At 44.3% G+C, this 21897-nt stretch overlaps 1 protein-coding gene across 5 annotated transcripts in view; it reads left to right on the forward strand.

Moving 5' to 3' along the window:
* The window catches only part of ZSCAN26 (zinc finger and SCAN domain containing 26), a 29915-nt gene extending 8637 nt beyond the window's left edge, over positions 1 to 21278 (forward strand). The window contains exons 2-7 of one of the 5 annotated variants that reach the window (XM_084794768.1): positions 8921 to 9162; positions 13305 to 13491; positions 13591 to 13650; positions 14390 to 14707; positions 14994 to 15111; positions 17260 to 21278. In XM_084794768.1, the coding sequence (XP_084650894.1) occupies positions 13477 to 13491; positions 13591 to 13650; positions 14390 to 14707; positions 14994 to 15111; positions 17260 to 18161 (1413 nt within the window). In that variant the 5' untranslated portion in view covers positions 8921 to 9162; positions 13305 to 13476 and the 3' untranslated portion in view covers positions 18162 to 21278. The other 4 variants (XM_084794770.1, XM_084794771.1, XM_084794769.1 and 1 more) reach the window with 4 other exon arrangements.
* Positions 21279 to 21897: the final 619 nt, after the last annotated feature.

Raw genomic sequence — 21897 nt, forward strand, 5'->3', positions numbered from 1 at the left:
GAGTTTCTTCTCCACATTTGTTACTAAAAGGTACCGAAAGCTTTATCCGCCAGTAATTTAAGGCCATCATCCTGAAGTTGTTCTGCAGTAGTTTATTTAAGGTGCCATATGCATTTCCAAATGTTTGTGTATTTCTTATGGGTTTCTTTACCTAGTCCTTCTAGTGAAGTAGTTAGTGTCTTTTTTTTTTTTTTTTTTTTTTTTTTGAGACAGAGTTTCTCTGTGTACCCTTGGCTGTCCTGGACACACTTTATAGACCAAGCTGACCTCGAACTCACAGCAATCCGCCTGCCTCTGCCTCCAGAGTGCTGGGATTAAAGACATGTGCCACCACACCCAACTAGGGTCATCTTTGTAGTGAAACAGTTTCAAAACGAGATTTGTTGAGAAGCGCTGGATTTTCTGCAAGTTCTTTAACTACAATTTCCTCCCCTAATAGAGGAGAGAAAAGCTCCCGGACAGCCTTCACATGTGTCAAAGCACCAGACACATCTTCTTCAGCCACATCCCAGCTCCAAGCCGACTATCGGAAACACCTCCCAAAGATAGCTCTGCAGAATTATCTATTCCCACCATTTCACTACCATTTTCTCCTTCCCATTTGTTTCCATTCCATTTCCACAGTGAGAGAAGTATGGTTCCCCTGTACAGTCTCTCAATAGCACCCGGCCCCCAGCTGCCATTGGGCACAACATAAGCTGTGGGCCCATATTCCTCACCTCAGTGCTATACTTGTAGGACTTCCAAGGCCACTGCCAGGAGAGAATACGTCTGACTTGGTATTCTTAACAACTTTTCACCTTCGTTTGGTTAGGTGTCTGCTTAAAATATGTGCTGTTGGCTGATGAACAGAACAGTTACTCTGGGGCACCGCGGGTATGGTCAGTGTGGAGGCTACATAAGGAGGATGAAAATATGCTGAGCAGAGAAGGTAGACAACCAACAAGTGCCTGCTGCAGCTTTGCATTTTAAAATGTGTGTGTTCATGGCATGTTTGTAAAGAACAGTTACTGGCTGAATCCTGTTTGAAGCAGACACAGGGTTTATCCAGAAATCAAGACAGAAAGGCAGAAGGTCCAGGTGCTTAAGTCTTCCAAAGGGTAGTTTGGTGCCACCTAGAAATCAAAAGCACTTGTAGAGATGCAAGGGAGGAGAGGGTTGCAGAGCACATGAAGAGATGTTATTTCCAAAGAAGACCTCAGAGTGAGCTTCAGACCCGCTATTAGGTCTCAGTTTTCCCTGATATCTCAGCACTGCCCAAACTCACCTTATTTAGTAAGCTTCCTTTACAAGGCTCAAATCGTGAACTATTAAGGCCCATAGAGTTGACAGCGTGGAGTGGGTTCCAGAGTCTTGAAGGGCAGCATGGTAGAGAAGGACACTGTCTTTGAGTGTTGTATCTTGCTCCAGGTCTTCCCAACGGAACTTGAGGGAAACTGGTGGAAGCTTAGATTGTATGTCATCACATTCCATTTTTATACACAGCGGTAGACACTTTGTTTTTGTTTTGTTTTTTGTTTTTGTTTTTTTCACTTAACAGTACATCTTGGAAGTGTTTGTGTCAGTACATACAAATCCAATTTTTAAGTGATTTTTTTTATAGTTTCCATTGTATTCAAGTGTTACTGGACATTTGGAACTCTTCTGACTTAATGTCATTAAAAATGAACTCAAGCCAAAGACACGTGTTAGTTCACGATACGAAGATGTGGAGCAGCACTGACAGAGAGACCGCAGGCTGGTGCCCCAGGCACGGGCAAGGACTGCAGAGGCTTGCAGAGGTGGGTGGTGGTTACTCCTTTTCACCAGCTGTGAGCACCAGCCTTGAAAGCATTTCCTCTGTACAAACATTTATTGGGTAAAGATGAAACAGTGCTTTTCGTGTTGTAAGTACTGTGGCTTAGTCTGTAAGTTGGCCTTAGCCACTGCCACCAGAGAATATATGATCTACTGGGGTCAAAATTGAAGAAATTAAATTGCAGTACACTATGAAAAAACTAAGGCTAGAAAGTCTTTAAAAATGGCTTTTCTGGGACAATTATTAATGAAAACTTAAATGTTACATACACTCAAGCTTCGTGCTTTTGGTTTTTGGTAGATATTACAACAGTGCTTTATAGAGTGATTCCCCAGTTCCAAGACCAACATCACTGTCCTGTCTCCTCAATGCCATCACTTCTCTCTCCCCGCCCTCTCCAGGTGCTCTGTCCATCACTCTCTCTCCCTCTCCGCCTTTCCTTGCCCCCTCCACCCTCATATTTATGCCCTCTTAGTCCTCAGAAATAAACTAACCGCAGCTGGCAAAGACCACACAAAACAATTATCAGCTGTGGACAAACTAAAATCCCACACTTGAGATTAAAACAAAAACATGTTTATATAACATAACTGAGTTTTAAAAGAAACCAAAACTTCCATTACAACCAGCATTGTGCTTTTTTTTTTTTAACTTTTTTTTTCTTTTTTTCTGGTTGATGAAAGTGGCTTTTATTTTTTATTTTCTCTTTCTAAGAGTAAGGCATATTTTTTTTGTTTTTGTTTTTTGCATTTCTGATTTTGCAGTTCTTTTAAAGTGTTTACACTAGTGTTTGGCCATTTTATTTGGGGGAATGTTGGGCTTGTTATCATGAAAACTCTTCAAGTAATACAAAATTAACTTACCAACTGTCCTACAAATGTTTCTCTGTCACTTTTCTTTCTACTTGTTTTTCTGATCTTTGTCTTTCTTGCTTGAGAGGAGGAGGCGCCTGAGCAGCTACAACTTCTCAGTACAATTCTGTTGTACGCATAACTTGCTCACTGTGGGATACTGTCATCAGAGAGGGACCTGGCTGATAAACATGCCTTAAAGAGATGTGTAATCTGGTTATATATCCCATTCACCTCAAAACACTATGCTATAAACAGACAACAGCTTTTTTTAAAGTGATTATCAAATTGTGTGTTGTAGACTAAAAATAGGACGAAATGTCTAATATTTGAATGAATCATTAGAGTCACCTCTCACCTCTTATGATTAAAAATGAGATGACATGAAACAGAAATTTGCAGAAATTTATTGTAGAAGCATGGGAGACAAGGAAGTAGGTGAGGGAGGGGTGCCGCAGGAGAGAGAGAGAGAGAGAGAGAGAGAGAGAGCGCAACAGGTGGCAGGTTGTCCTTTTTATAGTCTGGCACACGCTTATGGCAGGCATGCCAGATTGTTATGGAGGTATTTTTAGCACTTTACCATCAAAGGGAAGCTGGGGTTGACAATGTATTTGTTTTTGTTTTGTTCAGGTAGTGTTCCCAATTCTTATTTTACTATTTCCTCTTTTGGTCAGAAATGTATACTGTGATTTACTAAAATAGTTAGCATGAATGAAAAGCATCCAGTTTTGCTAGTCCATTTGTATGAAAACTTAAAGTTACACATTTGGTAATACTTAACTTTGAGTTAATTTTATTCGGTTCATTTATAAGATTTTTATTATTTACAATAAATACTAGTCCCGTAATTTCCTGGATTTTAGATGGTGTGTGTGTGTGTGTCTGTGTGTGTGTGTGTGTGTGTGTGTGTGTGTGTGTGTGTGTGTTTATGTGAATTTATATCATATATGGGTGGTGCTTATGGAGGCTGGAAGAGGGTGTTGTATCCCTTGGAACCGGAATTACAGGCAGCTGTGAGCTGGGTTCTGGGAAGTGAACTCAGGTTCTTTCAAAGAACAATGTTGTCCTTACCCCTGAGCCATCTCTCCAGTCCCTCTCCTTTAAGATCTAGTTATGAATATGCTTGTTTTTATTCAGAGTAATGGGAGCTAAGGAAAACAGTTCAGTTGAAGAAGTACTTGCTGCCTAAGCATGGGGACTCTAATTCAACCCTAGCTGTGGCCGAAAGCCAGACCTGGTGGAACACTTTTGAATCCCAGCACTAAGGAGGCCAACCCCTCAGGCTCACTGCCAGGCTGCTCAGCTTAGCTGGCCAGCCTCGGGACCCAGGCACAGACCCTGTTTCAAAAAACAAAGTAGACAGCTCCCAAGGAACAGACATTTGTGGTTGACCTCTGTTCTAAATATGTTCTCCCGCACCATTCTCTCTCTCTCTCTCTCTCTCTCTCTCTCTCTCTCTCTCTCTCTCTCTCTCTCTCTCTCTCTCTCTCTCCCGCAATATTGCTGTATTATAGAAGTAGAGAGAGGGACAGAAAACATTATTGTAGTGTAGTGGTGTGACTGACAGTGCAAGGTAGTACCTGATAGATTTACATTCAGCTTTTTGAGAATTCTCACCACTGATTTCCTTTGCCAACAAGCCTGAAAACCTGAGTTGAATCTTTACATACTGCCAAGAGATAATGGACTCTGCAAGTTGCCGTCTGACCTCCATATGCATGCTGTGGCTCACACACATACACAAATACTTGTATAAAACACATAATAAGTAAAAACTTAAAAATCTCCCTCTGGGTATAGGCCAAGAAGAACAGCCACTGAAGTATTACCGGGCCCACACTCCCCTTTCTATCTTTGACCTGAATTGGAGAGACTCGGGGACACCTTACTAGGGTAACCCCACCCTAAGAGGGGTTAATTTTCTTAGTTCCATTTTTGTTGCTTCCCCGCCTAACTGACCAGGCATTCAGACCCTGTGTATCCTCTTCACCAGGCTTGAGGAGGCTGGTACTAGGTAAGGCCAGAGGAGGGAGAAACTGATTGCCACGACCTTTTCTGCAGCCACAAGACTTGGAATCAAAACTAGTTGGGTAACAACATCTGGAAAGATATTGGAGATGCACCCTGAAATGCCTTAGAAAGGGGTCACACATCTAGGACTGCACCTAGTTGTGACAGTACAACAAAAAAATCCACTGAAGACCATCCAAGTTCTTAAGCGATTCTGACTTGTATCAGAAACTGCCAACATGGACCCTGATGCCCTGGAAAACGTCATGGTGGTGAGTGTGCTCTGTCTTTCACAACATATCCCAGACAGCAGAAAGAAATGACAAAAGGTAGGAAAGTGTCGGCATGGGCTGTCTCCGTTTGTGGACAGTGTGTAACAACCAGGGCGTTACTAAGTCGGACCTCCGCTACCTTCCAAGCAGGAAGGATGTTGAGACGCTGAGGAAAGAACATCTTTAGAAGAGCTTCTGTGCTGCAGAAGATGGCTCAGTGGCTAAGGGCTCTGCCTGTGCTTTCCAAGCAGGATTCAAAGCGCCCACATGGTGGCTCACACCCGCCTGGATCTCAGTGAATCTGAAGCCTTCCTCTGGCTTCCGCAGGTGCCAAGAAACAAGTGGGACATAAACAGACATGCAGGCAACACCCCACACACGCCTAAGATAAAATAATACTTTAAAACAATTATAAAGATCTCTTAGCAAGCCTATTGTTGGGGGCAATAGGCCATATGGCCAATGTTCAGCCATCTCGTCCAAGTCTGAACCTTTAAGTCTCTGTCTTTCCCAGAGCTTACCTTTCACCAGAAACTAGCTGACCCTGTTGTGAGTCAGCAGTTAGACTAAAGCTAAATGAAGACAAAGCAAGATGCCCTCTGTGGCAGGACATTATGACCCTGCCTGGAATTCCCTGTGCTTTGAGAAAAGCCTGCAGCTGTGTTGCTATAGCAATATGCTTCCCTGCCTTCTGACTTATAAAAGCTGCTGCCTGACTAATAAAGTTTGAGAGTTTGATCAATCAGACTTGCTCTCCTTCTTTGTGTCTTGCATTTTTCAACAGGTGACCTCCCTCCCGAGTTTTAGTCGAACCCCGCAGGTTGGGTCAGCCTATTGTAGAGTCAACCAAATTTCTTGAAATAAGATTTATTAAGATATTTTCTGAGCTAGGACTTCTCAGTAATATATGCATCTATAGATATGCATTTTGCCAATAGTATCATTAATAGAGAAGCCCCAGTCTCACGAGCGCATTTATATAAGACCTTCAGGCAATACATATTGTGCAAGCCTTTTCCTCCACTCTTCTTGGCCAGTGTGGTCTGATGAACCACATTCCCTGAGACTGCTCAGGGTTTTGTTTTGTTTTTTCGAGATAAGGTCTCTCTGTGTAACAGTTCCTGACTGTCCTGGAACTTGCTTTGCAGACCAGGCTAGCCTTGAACTCACAGAGATCTGCTTGCCACTGCCTCCCAAGAGCTGAGATTAAAAACGTGCGCCACCACCCACCTCGGGCTGACTCCTTGGGTTTTTAATCACTGGAATTGGAGGATGCTTTTCATCTTTGAGTGGCAGGAACCAAGCTGAACAGTTTCCAACTCTAAACTGTACCATCTCTTGTGATTTGGGGGATTAAGTGGCCTGAGGGTGGGGTTTAAGATTTAGAATTCAATGATCTTTGGAGAGATGATGGATCAAGATGTGCCAGTTTTCTTTCTAAAGTGGTGTGTGTGTGTGTGTGTGTGTGTGTGTGTGTGTGTGTGTGTGTACTGCTGCCCACAGAAAAGGACCACTGGATCCCCTGCAGCTGGAGTTACGGGCTGTTGTAAGCTGTAAACCAAACTGTCATGAACCCAGTCCTCTGGGATAAGACTGAAAAGCCCTAATATTGCAGGGCCCATGGTACCTCAGAATGTCTGCTAACTGGACACTAGGAGACTTTAAACCATTCACAGTGAAAATTACTGGTTGAGGCTTCCAGCCTAGAAAGAGGAGCCTGCCTGGATCCAGGAGCAGACAATCAGACAAATGGGGTGGGGGGTACAGGGGGGACAGGGGGGGCAGGGGGTGGGGGGAGGACAAAAAAGCATTGCAAGTCTCAGGCAATTGAAAGTATTCCTAAGTATGGCTGACTACTGTAGAATTTGACCCCAAATTTTTATCTCCTGGCTAAGCCCCTCTATAAAGTTTTGAATGGACCCAGGAATATTTATGGGGTTTTAAACCTTAGAAGCAGGATTTGACATCTGCTCCTGCCATGGGAGGTACAAGGCTGCAAAAGTCCCCGGTTACATGTTCATGAAAAAGGTGGAGTCCTATTGGGAGTTCTCACTGAGATGAACCCCAAACTGTAGCCTGTTTGTAAATGGACAACGGTGGGGAATGACAGGGGAGCGAAGGATGACAGGGGACTTTGTGTTAGACACTGCAGGAAAAACTGTGCGCTTAAACCCTAGTAATGATTCCTTTGTTCTGAGTTAATCTGCACACAAGCCGTCTTAATGCCGTGTTTATTCTGAGTTAACTGCAGAACCCTTACTTGATAACCAGACTAAACAGTGTTGGGTTGCCTACATTCCGAAGTAATACAAGGGAAAAGGCACAGATGAGAGTCTTTGGAACTTCTTAGCCAAAGGTGAGAAAAGAAGAATAAATAAACTTGAGCACCAATAATTAACTGTGATTCTCTAGAAAGCTGCAGGTTTGAGATGAGGTCTTAAACTGGCTTCTTTGGATGGTAACATTAAACCCTCATGATCACACCAGCTTTTGGCTAATGCCCAACTGAAAGACTCAATTCCTGGTCATGGTAGACATGCCTTTAATCCCAGCACTCAGGCAGAGACCGGAGGATGGCTGTGAGTTTGAGGCCAACCTGGTCTACTGTTGGACCCTGGAGTCCAATTCAGGAAGGGGGTCGCCTCAAGAGACCACTCAAGTCACACAGGCTGGAGGTATATGTAAAATTTATTACTGACACATCAGAAGTCCCAATTGTCGATGTGTCAGGGTCCCTCAGCACTCGGGAGGTGAAGAACCCCGAGTAGTGTTACAGGCTAATTTTAAAGGCAAAAACCGCAAAGCATGTGGGGTTGCTTATCAAGTTAAACCATATGGACATTAGAACATCTGGCGTTAGGAGACCTCTTGTGGGGACTTGGGTGTGGGTCCCTAGGGCAGTTACTGGAAACTGTATGGGGTACATCTGATATTTGGAAGCTTGCATGTAACTATTCTGGGAATTAGGGTGGAATTCTTGAGGTTAGCAGTAACGAGAACTGGGAGAGTTTCTCAGGCCACTGGGCAAGCAAAGTTGGACAAGCTTCTTATATTTTATAATTTTACAGTTTCTCACTACAAAGTGAGTCTAGGACAGCCAAAGCTACACAGAGAAACCCTGTCTCTAAAAACCAAACAAACGAACAACAATAATAAAAAAAAAAGGTCTACTTCTCCTGTTCCCATTAACCTCTTTTCTCTCCTACCTAGGGTAGGTGGGTTGGAAGGGAGGTGTAAGCATTAAAGAACCTGAAATAAAGTGTGAGACCAAAGAGTTAAAATCCATATCTCAGGGTCACAGTGACAAGTCGCAAGACACAGCTGCAGAGAAACTTAAGCGCAGCTGCAGTTAAGTTTCCCCTAGTCTGAGTCATGTGACCACATTCCTTTCTGCCCTCCTGGAGATAAGGAAGCCAGATCAAATGGCCTTGCCACTCTCGCTTTGCTCCCCTAGCAAAGGCCAGTTAGCACTGGACCTTCAGCTGAAATCCAAACGGGACACTCCCCTCAGCGAAGAGATGAACTTAGGAGATCAAAAGAATGTTGGAGACTGGGTGCCCTTGGCACCATGTTCTTCAGCCTGTCACCTTAGGACAGTAGACCCCCTTATGTATATTTACTGATAAGTACTTGCCAAGCTGAGACACAACACCCCCCTGACCCCCGCCCCCCACCCCGCTTTTGGAACGCTAGGAGGGAAAAAGACCTAACCCCCCCCCCCACACACACACACACATACACAAACCAGAGCAGGGGCTCGCCTCCGCTAAAGATCCTTCATGCTATTACATCTTTTTTGCCTCCTGGATATTCTTGGGGTACTCGACACCGGCCCAACAAAAGTAAAATTGGAAAAGGTCAAAGCCTACAGTAGGTGGCTGTATTTACATCGAGAGCTTTGTTATTCTAGTAATAGACATGACGGCTGTATATGAAAACAGTCCAAATGAAAGGGTCTGTTTTTATGAAAACGAAATGTTTTAACTTAGACCCAGCCAGGTCACCATCGAGTCGAGTCATAGTCCTCCCGCCGTCCTAGAGTGGAGCCGGAAGCTCCAGGGCTTGGAACACGGCCAGTGAAAGACGTGACTGACCCTGCGGCCAGAGCGAGGGGACGCTGTGTGATCGGGTTGCAGCGGCGTTGGAATCTCCACCCTTGGACTCTCGAGCTGCGGGTTTGGCAGCTACGCAGGAGCGATCCACATCTCGAAGGTGGGAGGACCAGAAGCCGGTGCGTAGCGGAAGCTGCTGTTCCTGGGCGGGGGAGAGGGATGGAAGCTGAGGACGTAGTAGTTTTTGAGACAGTTTCGTGCTGTTGCGCAGTCTTATCTTGGAACGCGCTGTGTAGCTCAAGCTGAACTCCGTAATATTCCCTTGCTTCAGCATCCTGACGCTGGTATTACAAATGTGAGGCCACACACCTGGGTCCAGTTAGTTTTATTTTGTTGTGGGTTTTTTTGTTTTGGGGTTTTGGGGGGGTGGGTGGGGGTGGGGGAGCGTTTCGTGTGAAGCCCATTTTGGCCTCTCTGATTTTCCAGAAGATACTCTGGATTTGAACTTCAGTTTCTCCTTCTGCCTCCAGGCCCCGAGCTTATAGGCTGGGGCTACCACACGCGGCTTCTGCGGCGTGTTTAAGTAGTTTCCACTGTAGGTAAATAGAGTATTTGAGTAGATGGTCCGAAGAAGATGGGTAGACGTCAGCGGCTTGTAAGAGGCATGCGTGAGAGAACAGCGAATACAGAGGCCTAAAAGCTGGAGCTTGTCTGTATTATTTAGGGGATAAAAGGTCACCAGGGTCTTTACAGCCCAGTGTATAAGATTGCCAGAAGGACTCAATGTGTGGACAAGGTGGGCATTTTGTTGTGTGAGGAACTTGGTCTTGGGGTGAAAGACATAATCTGGCATGTTTTAAAACATTTGTCATTGGAAATTGATACTGGGAATAGATTTTTAGAGGTCGGGCGGGAATCAAATCAAGAATAATTAAAAAGTTGAATGTAATTAAAAACTTGCATCTGAGTATGGCGGTTTGTTTCTTTAATCCTAGCACTTGGAATACTGAGGCAGGAGGATTGCCATTAGTGGATACAGAGTGAGGCCCTTGGGGAAAAAGAAAACCTGGCAGGCATTCTGGTGGGCGCCGAAGACTGACTGTTGTGAGCTGTGATAGCTGTGGCTAGGTGGAGCCCACAGCGTTAGCTTTTGGATCAGAGCACATGAGCAAGAGGGGAGAGAGAAATTAAGAATTTTGGTTTTGTGGAATAAAAAAAAAAAATTGAACAAAGAGATATGAAGTTCAGCTGAGTATTGTGGTGCACGCCTTTAATCCCAGCATTTGGGAGGCAGAGGCAGGCAGATCTCTGAGTTCGAGGCCAGCCTGGTCAACAGAGCGGGTTCTAGTGCTACACAGGGATTCTGCCTTGAAAAACCTAAAGAAGACAGGAAGAGGAGGAGGAGGAAGAGGAGGAACGATCAGCTGTGTAAATTCTTCAACTCTCCTAGTCAAGTTTCATCTGTAGTATAACGTTAAAAGTAGTTCTTACTAGGTCTCTGTGGAGATTGACGTAGCAAGTAAGGCACAGGTGGAGCAACTCTATGCTTGTTACAAAGGGACATGAGGTGTGACCAATCACTAAGAAGAAGAAAAAAATGCTAAAGGGTTTTTCATGTGTGGGATAGACAAGGAGCCAAGAAAAAAAAAAAAGGATTGCAAGTTTGATTTTTAAAGCATAAGACAAATTTAGACCATATTAAATGTTTGTTTGTTTGTTTTTTCCGCATAACGTGAATTTTATTTTATTTTTTTTCAAGGTAACTCTTTTTTTTTCCTCCTTTATTAATTTATTCTTGTTACATCTCAATGGTTATCCCATCCCTTGTATCCTCCCATTCTTCCCTCCCAGTGTCATCAACAGCATATTAAATGTTTGAGGCTTGATCTTGGTGGTAATGGCGAGTCCTCCTGTGCAACAGGCACAGCAGAGATAGGTGTGCTCCATTGGCTCCTCAGGAAGACACAGGTGCAGTGTGGGAAATAGGTTTGTGTGAGGAAGACCAGTTAGAGCAGTGGTTCTCAACCTTCCTGATGCTGGGACCCTTTAATGCAGCTCCTCCTGCTGTGGTGACAACAGCTTCTTCATAACTGTGATTCTACTACTGATACAAATTATAATGCAAATACCGCTGGAGATAGAGCTTTGTCAAAGGGCTCACAACCCACAGGTTGAGAACCACTGAGTGTTCTGAATAGGAGATCGTGTCACAGAAAAATACAGTGAGAGTGTGTTTGAGGGATACGAAGCTGTTGAGCCAAAATAACTCAGGCTGCTAGAGAGATGGCCCAGCAGTCAGGAGCACTAGCCAGTCTTCTAGAAGAACGACGCACAATCCCAATACCCACACGGCAGCTCAACCACTGGTAACTCCAGTTTCTTCTGGCTCTGTTCAGGCACACATCTGATGCGCAGGCACGGACATATATGCAGGCAAAACACCCATACACGTTCTTTAAAAGAACTTGATTAATTATATACATACAATATGAAAGGAGGGGCCAGTTTTCTGTCTTAAATGTCTTAAGGTAGCTGGCGCTCGACAGGTGAAACTGCTCTCCATTGTGTTGACATATTTCATCGTATCACAGAACTGAGTCACCGTACTTTATGTAATATGCCTGCATCAGAGTTCTTATTGCCTTTGAAAGGAGATTTGCTTTTTAAGTTCTTGATATATGTCCAGGTATGTACACTGAGTACACTTGGTCTTGGAAGCCTGATGGGCAACTCAGATCTCCTGGTGCTGCGGTTATGGTGTTGTGAGCCGCCCAGCAAGGGCTCAGGGAGCCTCAGTCGGATTCTCTGAAAGAGCAGGCTGTTCTCTACCACAGCGCCATCTCTTCAGCTCCTTCATTAGAGTTATTTAAAGAAATAGGACCAGTTTTTAATGTTGATTTTGGTCAACAGATGTCTAAAAAGAGATTTGTTAAAATAAAAACATGAAGGTTGAAAGAGGAGTGTTTCAGAAGAGGATTGTTGGGAGTAGGAGGGGCAGTTGACTGAAACACACGTGGGAGTTGGGCAGTTGATAGAAATACATGTGTATGACATGTCCTAATGAAATCCATTTCCTGCGTAATTAATACATGCTAATGTTTAAGAGAATAAGAAAAGAGTCAAAGATTTATTACAAGGATTGCCTCATGATTACTGCAGCTCTCAAGTCCTGAGATCTTCAGGGGGAGTTAGCAAGCTAAAAATAGCAAATAATTTCATTCTAGTGCAAGCCTAAGACCTATGAACCACCAAAGCTGATTGTTTAGTTCAGAGCTGAAGGCGGAAGGAAGACACTGGTGTCTTCACTGAAGCTGCTGAAGAGGAAGTCCCGCCCCCTTACATGGGAGAGGATGAGCCCATCATCCTCAGACCTCCCGCTGATCGGCAAGGCCCAATACATTATGACGTCTCTGTCGTCTATTAATTTAAATATTAAATATTAAATCACACCCAAAACAGTATTTGACCAAATATCTTCACACTCTGTGTTCCAGAAGTGACATATAAACTTCTCATCACTATACCAACCTAATATTTCCTGGCCAATAATCGTCACTTCCTTGGATTTCTTTTTCTTTTTTTCTTTTTCCTTCCTTGGATTTTTTTTTCAAGCTTCTATTAATAGGTCTTGCAGGCACAAGGCTCTCACATCCTGTCTACTTGGCAGGTTGGAATAAAAGAGATGCTTCAGCTCAGGCAAATGAGGCTTCATTGAGAAACATAGCAAGACACACCACAAACAAACAAACAAACAAAATACTAGTAGTGGCTTTTAAAATTAATTACTAGGTTGACCGCAAACTTATACAACTATGCCTGGCTTTAAATGTTTGTTTTGTTTTTAATGCAGACATCACTTGGTTGTGTCTCCTTAGTCTAGACCAATAGCCTCCCAACATCTGCTCTTTGGTTTGGGGAAGTTGGATCCATGCCTGTTGCAGGTGGACTGAGTTCTGGGTTTCTTGGCAAGTTTCCTCAGTGAATTCATGATAAATAATATTTATTAAAAATGTTCCATAGGGAATAGGTTCCTTGGTATTGGTGCCATACTACCAGTGCTGCTACATTTGGTCATTTGCTTACATTTGCAACTGCCAGTTGCAATTGCAACTGCAATTTATTTTCTCTTTATTAATACGAGGCATCGTGGTTAAAACCAAGAACGTTCATCCCTCTTTTTACCCAGTAGTTTTAGTGTTCATTTGTGGTTGTCAACGGAGTCATGTGAGAGTTTAAAAATGATAATTTTTAAAATGTATTACTGTTTCTAGATTGGGTGGCAACCTATAAAAGTTTTCTCACTTTGTTTATATATACTTAGGAGAAGCTGTTTTGGAGAAAACAAATGGATAGAAGGAAACAACCCTAAGGAACAGGCATTTGTTGCTGTTCTTACTACTAGCACTGCTGTTTCTGTGACTTGTGTTTTTAGCAGTGTCCCTCAGGATACAGTCAAAAGAAAGTTCTCCAAGACAAAGTTCCTGGAGCAAGGGATGGCCCTGGCCTTGGTGAGTGTGCACTGTTGTTGTTGTTGTTGTTGTTAAGTTCTTTGAGTTTTCAACAACATGTTCTGATCATCTTCTGTTCCCACGCATATTTCTTCCCAGATCCACCCTCAAAATCGTGCATACTCTCTGGCTCCCCTGAATCTGAAGGAAGAGCTTCAGGTAATGAGAGAACCACTGCTGTTGGTGGAATCAGCGGTCTGACCTGGGGGTCCCAACAGACTCAGTTTGCTGACTTGCCACTCAGTCTAATGAGAGATGAATGGTAGTGACATAAGATAGGAATCAATGACGTAGGGTGTGGCTACCGGGAAGAAACAGGAGACAGTGTCCTAAGCTGTCTTCAGGGCCCTGGAAAGAGCCCTGGATTAAATGGGAAAAGGACAGAAGCCCAGAGGAAGAAGAGCAAAGCAGTCCTTGTCAATCTGTCTTGGACAAACTGGTCAGTCATTATTTAATGCTGGTGCCTGTGGATCCCATCAGGGTAATGTCTGCAGAGTTCTTGGTGTCTTAAAAATAACTTAGTTATTCTTATGTTGGTGACATTAGCCTTAAAGGGGCACTAGAAGCTGTGGGTGGTGGTGTAGGACTTTAATCCCAGCACTCAGTGGCAGGTACATCTCTGTGGGGCCAGCCTAGACTATATACCAAATTCCAGGCCAGCCAGAGCTACAGAGGGAGGTCTCAAAAGGAAAAGAGGAGTGGGCTACTAGCAAGAGTAGGTACATTAGAGACTGTTAAGCTTTGTTTGCCAGTTGTCAGAGAGATTTCTTAAATGATTAGGGTATATGTGCGAGTTGAACAGAAACTGGACTCAAAGTTTAGGCTAACAAAGGAGATATAGTTGGAGATTCAAGTTTGCCCTTTAAGCCACTGTTAAAACTACTGTGCTTGGGAACAGGGATTCAAAGTTCAAGGAAACAGAAAAGGCCCTGGGCAGGAGCCATTGTGCAAACAGTTCAGGCAGCTGCGCTATGAGGAAAGCACTGGACCACGAGAGGTTTTACGCCGACTCAGGGAGCTCTGCAGACAGTGGCTGCGGCCTGAGACCCACAGCAAGGAGCAGATCCTGGAGCTGCTGGTGCTGGAGCAGTTCCTGTCCATCCTGCCCGACCACCTGCTGGTCCAGGTGCTCGAGCGTCACCCAGAGACTGGGGAGGAGCTGGTGGGAATACTGGAAGATTTGCAGCTGCACCGTGGAGAAGCGGCACAGCAGAAGGTAAGGGGCACAGGTGCCCGTTTGCAGGAGAGTAAGAAGCGAGCCCCCAGGCCACGTAGGTGGACGTGAGCACAGCAGTGAGAGGGGCACCATTCGCTCGACGCTCATCAGTTCTAGCCTCACCGCACCCTTGCCATCCCCTGGTGTGAGGGAGCTCTCCATGCTTCTGCCTCTTTTCTTAAGTTTCTCTCTCTTTTTTTTTTTTTTAAACAGTGAAGTGATTTTATCTTATTTATTTATTTTTTGTTTATAAACCAGTTTCCTGATTATCTGTACTTATCTCTAGGACTCTGTCCAAAGAGTCCGACAGACCGTGCTGGTTCGTGTGACGAAAGCTCCTCTGAGAGAAGCCCAGGAGCAGCCAGTCCTGCCTGAGCGTGAGGTTCAGAAGCCCGAGGAGAAGGGTAAGGACTAAATGGCATCTTTCTCATTGCAATCATGGTAAGCCATGCAGTGCCCACCGCCTTGGCACCTGTAGCATTTTGTCAGGTCTGTTGCAGTATAGTGTATATAGACAGCCCACACTGTAGCCTCCCTAGTCAGTGAGGTTTTTCTATATACAGTAAACTTAGTATGTATAGTCAGTATCCAGTAAGCATAGTCAGGATTTAAAAGCTCAAGCACTCTAACCAGCTGTGTAACTGCACACCAAGGAGAACAAAACAGATCCAGAGCTTCCTGCTGATCTTACATAAGGCAGCGCCTCTCAGGCCCGGGCGCCCTTATTCATTCTCTCATCTCCTTCAAGTCTGTGAGTGGCAGTGGTGGGTGGGGGGCACGGTCAGTTCCTTGGCTCTCCTTTGTCACTGCTCTCTTTCTTAACTTAGTGTCCTCCTTTTGTTTATTTTTTCATTAATTTATTTTTTTTGAGACAGGTAGCCCTGGCTGATTTCAACTACAACTATGTGGACCAATTAGCCTTGAAATTTCCAAAGTGTTTTCTTGATACTTCCATTAAGTTACCTTCTGTTATTTTCTCTCCTTTAAATAAGAGCAAATAAGAGCGTATTTATGTTTCCCCCTTGCTTAAACCCTTAGCAAGCTGCGTGATGCTGTTCTGTGGTTCCACATATGAAAAACTGTGGCCACACGCTGGGAGGAGGAGCAGAGAGAGAAGCTGGGCAACCACGCCCACCCCTTCCCGTTTCTTCTGGGCTCTCCTGCCCCATTCCTTCTGTTCCCCGCTTTCCGAGCCCTTACTCACTCCCTTTTCCTTCCTCTGAGGCGGCATCGTTGTCCCGCCTGTGCTCTCACGGTAGGCTAGATCAGTGTCTGGCTTCTTTTTTTCTTTCCATAGTTAAAAGGCCAGACTTTGTTTTGTGCTCTGAATCTGTTTCCCCTCCGGACCTTGAGTACATAGTATCTCCTAATGCCTGGGTGTTCTTATTTCAAAAGCTGACCTGTTCAGAACTAGAAAAACTGGCCACGTTTGCATAGCTTCAGGAACCTGCTAGTCCCTCTTGGAGGGGAACACTTCATATTTCAACGTGATATTTTTGTGAATGCGTTATTCTCAAGGTCTTATGGGTCTGGTGGTGTTGATTTATTGATAAGGAATTAAACTATCTTTCTGGGATTACATACTACTCAGTGATAGAATTGGCACTGGGCCAACACATCTTCATTTTTCAAAGTACCATCCCTTAATCTGATGGTCCTCAGGTGCCCTAGTTTGATGGTGCTTTCTGTTCCCCATGTGACAAACAGAATCAAGAATATGCTTAGTAGCTTCTGTGTGTGTGATGTATATCACATAATAGAACGTTTAACATAAATAACCCCCGCCACAATTCCTATCCTGCCCCAAAGCCAATATGGTTGTCAGTTTCTTGGCTGTCCAGCTGGATATGCTGACACATGACTGTCATCTTGAGAGGCTGTGAGGAAAGAAGATTGCTCCATGGTTTAGGCTAGCCTAGGTTATTCTACATATGAAACCTTACCTCAAAAAGAAAAAAGAAAGAAAAAAAAAAGCCCCTGAAATCATAATTTCTTGTAAATCATTCTCTTTCCATAGTGTGTGGTGTTTTCTTTTGTCTTTTCCCCCCAAGACAGGGTTTCTCTGTGTAGGCTTGGCTGTCCTGGACTTGCTTTGTAGACCAGGCTGGCCTCGAACTCACAGCGATCCACCTGCCTCTGCCTCCCAAGTGCTAGGATTAAAGGCATGCACGCGCTGTGTGTGTGTGTGTGTGTGTGTGTGTGTGTGTGTGTGTGTGTGTGTGTGTGTGTTGTGAGGACTGAAGAGGTGCCTCAGCTGTTGAGAGCACCAGGATCTTTCGCAGAGGCCCTTGTTTGGTTCCCAGCAGCCACATTGCAGCTCTCAACATTCCCTACCTCTAGCTCCAGCGAACTGAATACCCGCTTATGGTCTCCATGGCCACTGCATCCATGTGGTGTGAATACATACAGGCAGGCAAAATACACATAATTTTTTTCTTTTAATTATTTTAAATTTGTATATATGGCATGATTGAAATAATTCTTATTTGGAGATTCATTTCCCTGAACACCAAAAATGAAATAATTAGTGATATACATACTTAATGTTTCAGGTAAGGAGGCACAGAGTGCAAATGAGAAGCTCATTGCAGAAACAGACCCTTGTGGACGAGCGGAGCCATCTTGTACAACACCTGAACCCACTGAGGCCCAGTATGAGGTCTTGTGCTTGGTGAAGCAACCAGCCGTGCCCAAGGAAAATCCTAGCAGCCAGTGCTTGGAGACCAAGGAGGGACTTGTCCAGAACTCAGGCCTACCTGAACAAGAACAGGCACACGCAGGAGAAAAGCCTCGTGAATCTGTAGTGTGTCAGAGCTCTGTCCCTACTGAACATCAGGAAAGCCTCTCTAAAGAGAAAGGCCACCCCTGCCAGCAGTGTGGGAAAGTCTTTCAGAGGAGTTCACACCTCATCAGACATCAGAGAATCCATCTTGGTGAGAAGCCTTACCAGTGTAAAGAGTGTGGAAAAGTCTTTAGCCAGAATGCAGGTCTTTTGGAGCATCTCAGAATCCATACTGGAGAAAAACCGTATCTGTGTATCCACTGTGGAAAGAATTTTAGGCGCAGCTCTCATCTTAATCGACACCAAAAAATTCACAATCAGGAGGAGCCCCGTGAATGCAAGGAGTGTGGGAAAACCTTTAGTAAGGCCCTCCTCCTCACGCACCATCAGAGAGTCCACGGTCGGTCCAAACACCATCACTGTAATGACTGTGGCAAAGCCTTCAAGTTGACTTCTGACCTCATTCGCCATCACAGGATTCACACCGGAGAAAAACCATTCAAATGTACAGTCTGTCAGAAAGCCTTCCGCCTGAACTCACACCTAGATCAGCATGTGAGAATCCACAATGAGGAAAAGCCCTACCAGTGCGGCGAATGCAAAGAAGCCTTTAGGCAGAAGTCGGGTCTCTTTCAGCATCAGAGACATCACCACAAAAGCAAACTGGCTTGATGCTGTTTGAGATTGGGAATGTTACATTGAGAAGCAAACAGTGCTTTTTAAAAAGGCATCATGGAGTCAGCATGCTTGGAAGCCATTGGCCTCCATTGTCTCACTCTCCTGTGTTTTATTTAAGCCATAATTAGACTATAATAGTTTCACCCTAGATGGTAGGATCAGAATTTAACTATTCACTGCAGAACTTCTCAGAGCGTTTGATGTGATAAGAACATGATTATTTATCTCTTAAGTATAGCCTCATGGACGAATGAAATCTCTTAAATCAGCAAGTCAAGTGCCTATAGATTTATACAGAAAGAGAGCAAGCTGATATTTTTGCAAGTACTATAGCAACAGGCTCCTATAAAATAAAACTAATGAGGGTTGGGGAGATGGCTCGGTGGTTAAACCAGTTGCCATGCAAGTGTAAGGACTATGGCTTGGATCCCAGCTCCCATGTAGAGGTCAAGTGGATGCAGTGGCCCACCTGTGGTCCACCCCTCAGGAGGCAGAAGTGGGATCTTTAGAGTAAGCTGGCTGGCTGGCTATATCAGCAAACTCTGGATTCAGGTGGGAGGATTTGGAAAGCAATTGAGGGAGTGATCAAGGAAGGCTTCTGATGTTGACCTAAATGCACATGTACCCATACACATGTGTACCCACACATGCAAACATCATACACGTAAAAAAATATATATATATCCTAAGGAACTGGAGTAATGACTGAGCAGTTAACGCGTTCTGCTCTTGCGGAGGATCCATCTATTTTCTGTCCCCAGCACCTACATAGCAGCTCACAGCACCTGTAACTCCACTTCCTGGGATGCTTATGCCAGCTTACACTTCCTACCCATTTTAACCACATTGTCACACCGTTTCAAGTTTTAAATCAAAGTTTTACTTAAACTATGCAGGAGACTTTGAGTCATTTGAATGAACTGTCTTGAATTATTGTAAGCAGCAACTTTCTTACTGGGCAACTCCAGTGCCAGTAGTGTGACTACTTGAAAAACACTTTTTAGTGAATGTCCCCTGGGGGAACTAGCTTTTTCCCTTTGATACCAATGATAGAAGTTTTAAATGATATTTTGAAGTAATGTTGACCATTAAAATAAAGTCAGCTCACAGATATCAGACGTAAGAGAAAGCCAAAAGATAGAAATCACAGAGAAGTCAGATGCAGGTGCATGCTGTAATCACAGCATTCGGGAAGCAGAGGCAGGTGGATCTCTGGCCTACAAAGGGAATCCAGGACAGCCAAGGCTATACAGAGAAACCCTGTCTTTTTTTTTTTAAGTGTATTTATTATTTACATAGTGTTCTTGCATGCACACCTGCACACCAGATGAGGGCACCAGATCTCATCATAGGTGGTCGTGAGCCACCATGTGGCTGCTGGGAATTGAACTCAGGACCTTTGGAAGTGCAGACAGTGCTCTTAACCTCTGAGCCATCTCTCCAGCTCAGAAGCCCTGTCTTTAAAAACATCAGCTTGAGAGGATCATGGTCATCATGTTATGTTGACTGTCTTGCTAGTGATGAGAAGCAAGCTTGGAGGAGTCCTCTCAGATCCATGGCCAGACTGGTAAACACTGCTGTGGTTGGTCATCACACAGGGCCTATGTAGTTCGAGAACAGGGCTGCTTCCTGATGCCTCTCTGGGAAGATAAGTGTGGACCCTTGTAATGATTACAGCTTGTTTTCGCTACACTTGGTTTACAAATAAGTAGCAACTTAGAGAAGTTTCTTTTTCTTGTCCAGTAGGAAAGGCTGGAGTCAGCCCAAGACAGGTCTGACTCTGGTCAGCGTGCAGCCAGTCAGATCTAAGGAGGAAGGAGGAAGCCAAGGACTGCTGGGTGCAATTCTGACACTAATCTTCCTTTCATCTCTTTTTAGTTCTGTACAAAACAAGGTCCTCTCCTGCTTCCTTTGTCAAAGTTTTGGCCTAAGATACACCCTTTAAGCAAATTTTGGGGAAAGTGCTGAAAGGGGACTGACTGAACCAGGAAAGACCTCTTTTTGCCCTTTTATCCATACTTTGCATGTGATAGGTGTAACTTAAGCAGTCATATGGCCTTAACTGATGGCATGGACTATGGTTAGGTCCCCGGCACCTCCAGAATAAGTGTTGGCATATGATGCATCTCCTTGACGTTTAATGCTTATGTCCATAGAAAACCCTGCATGTGGGCATTTCTAACACTTGGAATTCCTAAACCTCAGAAGAAAGCTAGCTGTCCCTCAGTAAGTGGAGCCTGTTTTAGAACATGCTTTACGTTTCTACCGTTGAACCTCCTTTAAGTGTTGGTCATTGGTGGTGTGGGAGTGATGTTCTTTTTCTGGACTTTCTTTAATGTCTCCTTTTACTCCTAAACAGCATGGCCCTTAAAAATTAGAGAACTATCTAAATTTTAAATGCACATTACTTTTTGTCAGTTTGTGTGTGTAGTATTTACCCAACAAATATATTTAAAACAACATAAAAACATAATTATTGATAGTGTAACGAGAATACTTTCTTACGGAATTACTGCTATTGACTGTACTGTAAACTGTAAAGAGTTATAGTTTCAAAGTAATTTTTGAATGAAATTAAAGCTTCAAAAATGAAGATTTGGAATGGTGTTTTTTACAGCATTGCTTATAAAGAATATAACTTAAGCCTGCATTATTGAGGCTAAGTAAACTATGCGACCTCTACAACGGAACACCACTGTTGGGATGTTTCTAGAGTAAGCTTCCAGGCCTGGGAGAGGCGGGGTTGCTGAAAGGCCTATGACACAGCATGTGGACTTGAGCCGAGACGCCCATCAGCCATGTAAAAAGGCAGAGATAGTGCACAGCTGTCAGCTCCCTGGGCGTGGCGAGGGGTTATGAGGATCCCTGGAGCTTGATGGCCACCCCGTGATCTCCAGATTCAGTGAGGGGCTTTTGTCTTAAAAAAAAAAAGAAGAAGAAGAAGAAGGGTGGGTGAAGAGCAATAGAGGTAAGCACCCGGATCGACCTCTGGCCTCTGCACCCACACGCGCGTGTGTACCGTATAAACATACAGAACAGTATTTTTAAAGCTGCTATGAAAAAAAAATCGAAGCTGTCTTAGCAAAATAAAAAATAAACTGCCAAATTACATTGTGATGTCCGTAAATGCTTCAAAAGCTAATATGCTCACTGAGCAAAACATTCCAGGGCATGTCCTCAGAATTTATGAGAACGGAGACTGTGATGATGGGTCCACGGGTGAGGCCGCTTGTCGCCAAACCTAACAACCTGAGTTCAGTCCCCGGGAGCCACATAGCAAGAGAACGCCAGCCAAGTGTCTACTGGCTGCTTAAAAGTGTAGGGAATGTCTGCAACGTGGATACGCCGTAGCTCATGAAAGGAGCCAGTGTTTTCTGACCTCTACACTACCGCCCATTCAAACACACACATAGGAAATAAATGTAAATATGGCCAACACTTGAATTCACGCCACTTGAGTTTTCACACACATATAAAATCTGTATACGTACTGGCCTTGCGGCATTGTGGGTATTTACTCATCTGACTTTCTCTGGTGCTGGGAAGTAAGCACGTCATGCAAGAGCTCTCCCTCATGTACATCCCACGGGTTTTGGGTTGAAATTATTTATGTAAATGTGCATGATTCATTCATTAGGAGAAGATGGTGCCAGGAAGGAAAACCATGACCTGGCTCCACCGGTGCACCAGAGGTAGAGACAACGTTGCAAACGTCACGACGGCAGCCGGA

The sequence above is a fragment of the Acomys minous genome (genome assembly GCF_964271855.1).
Source record: "Acomys minous genome assembly, chromosome: 9".
Classification (NCBI taxonomy): domain Eukaryota; kingdom Metazoa; phylum Chordata; class Mammalia; order Rodentia; family Muridae; genus Acomys; species Acomys minous.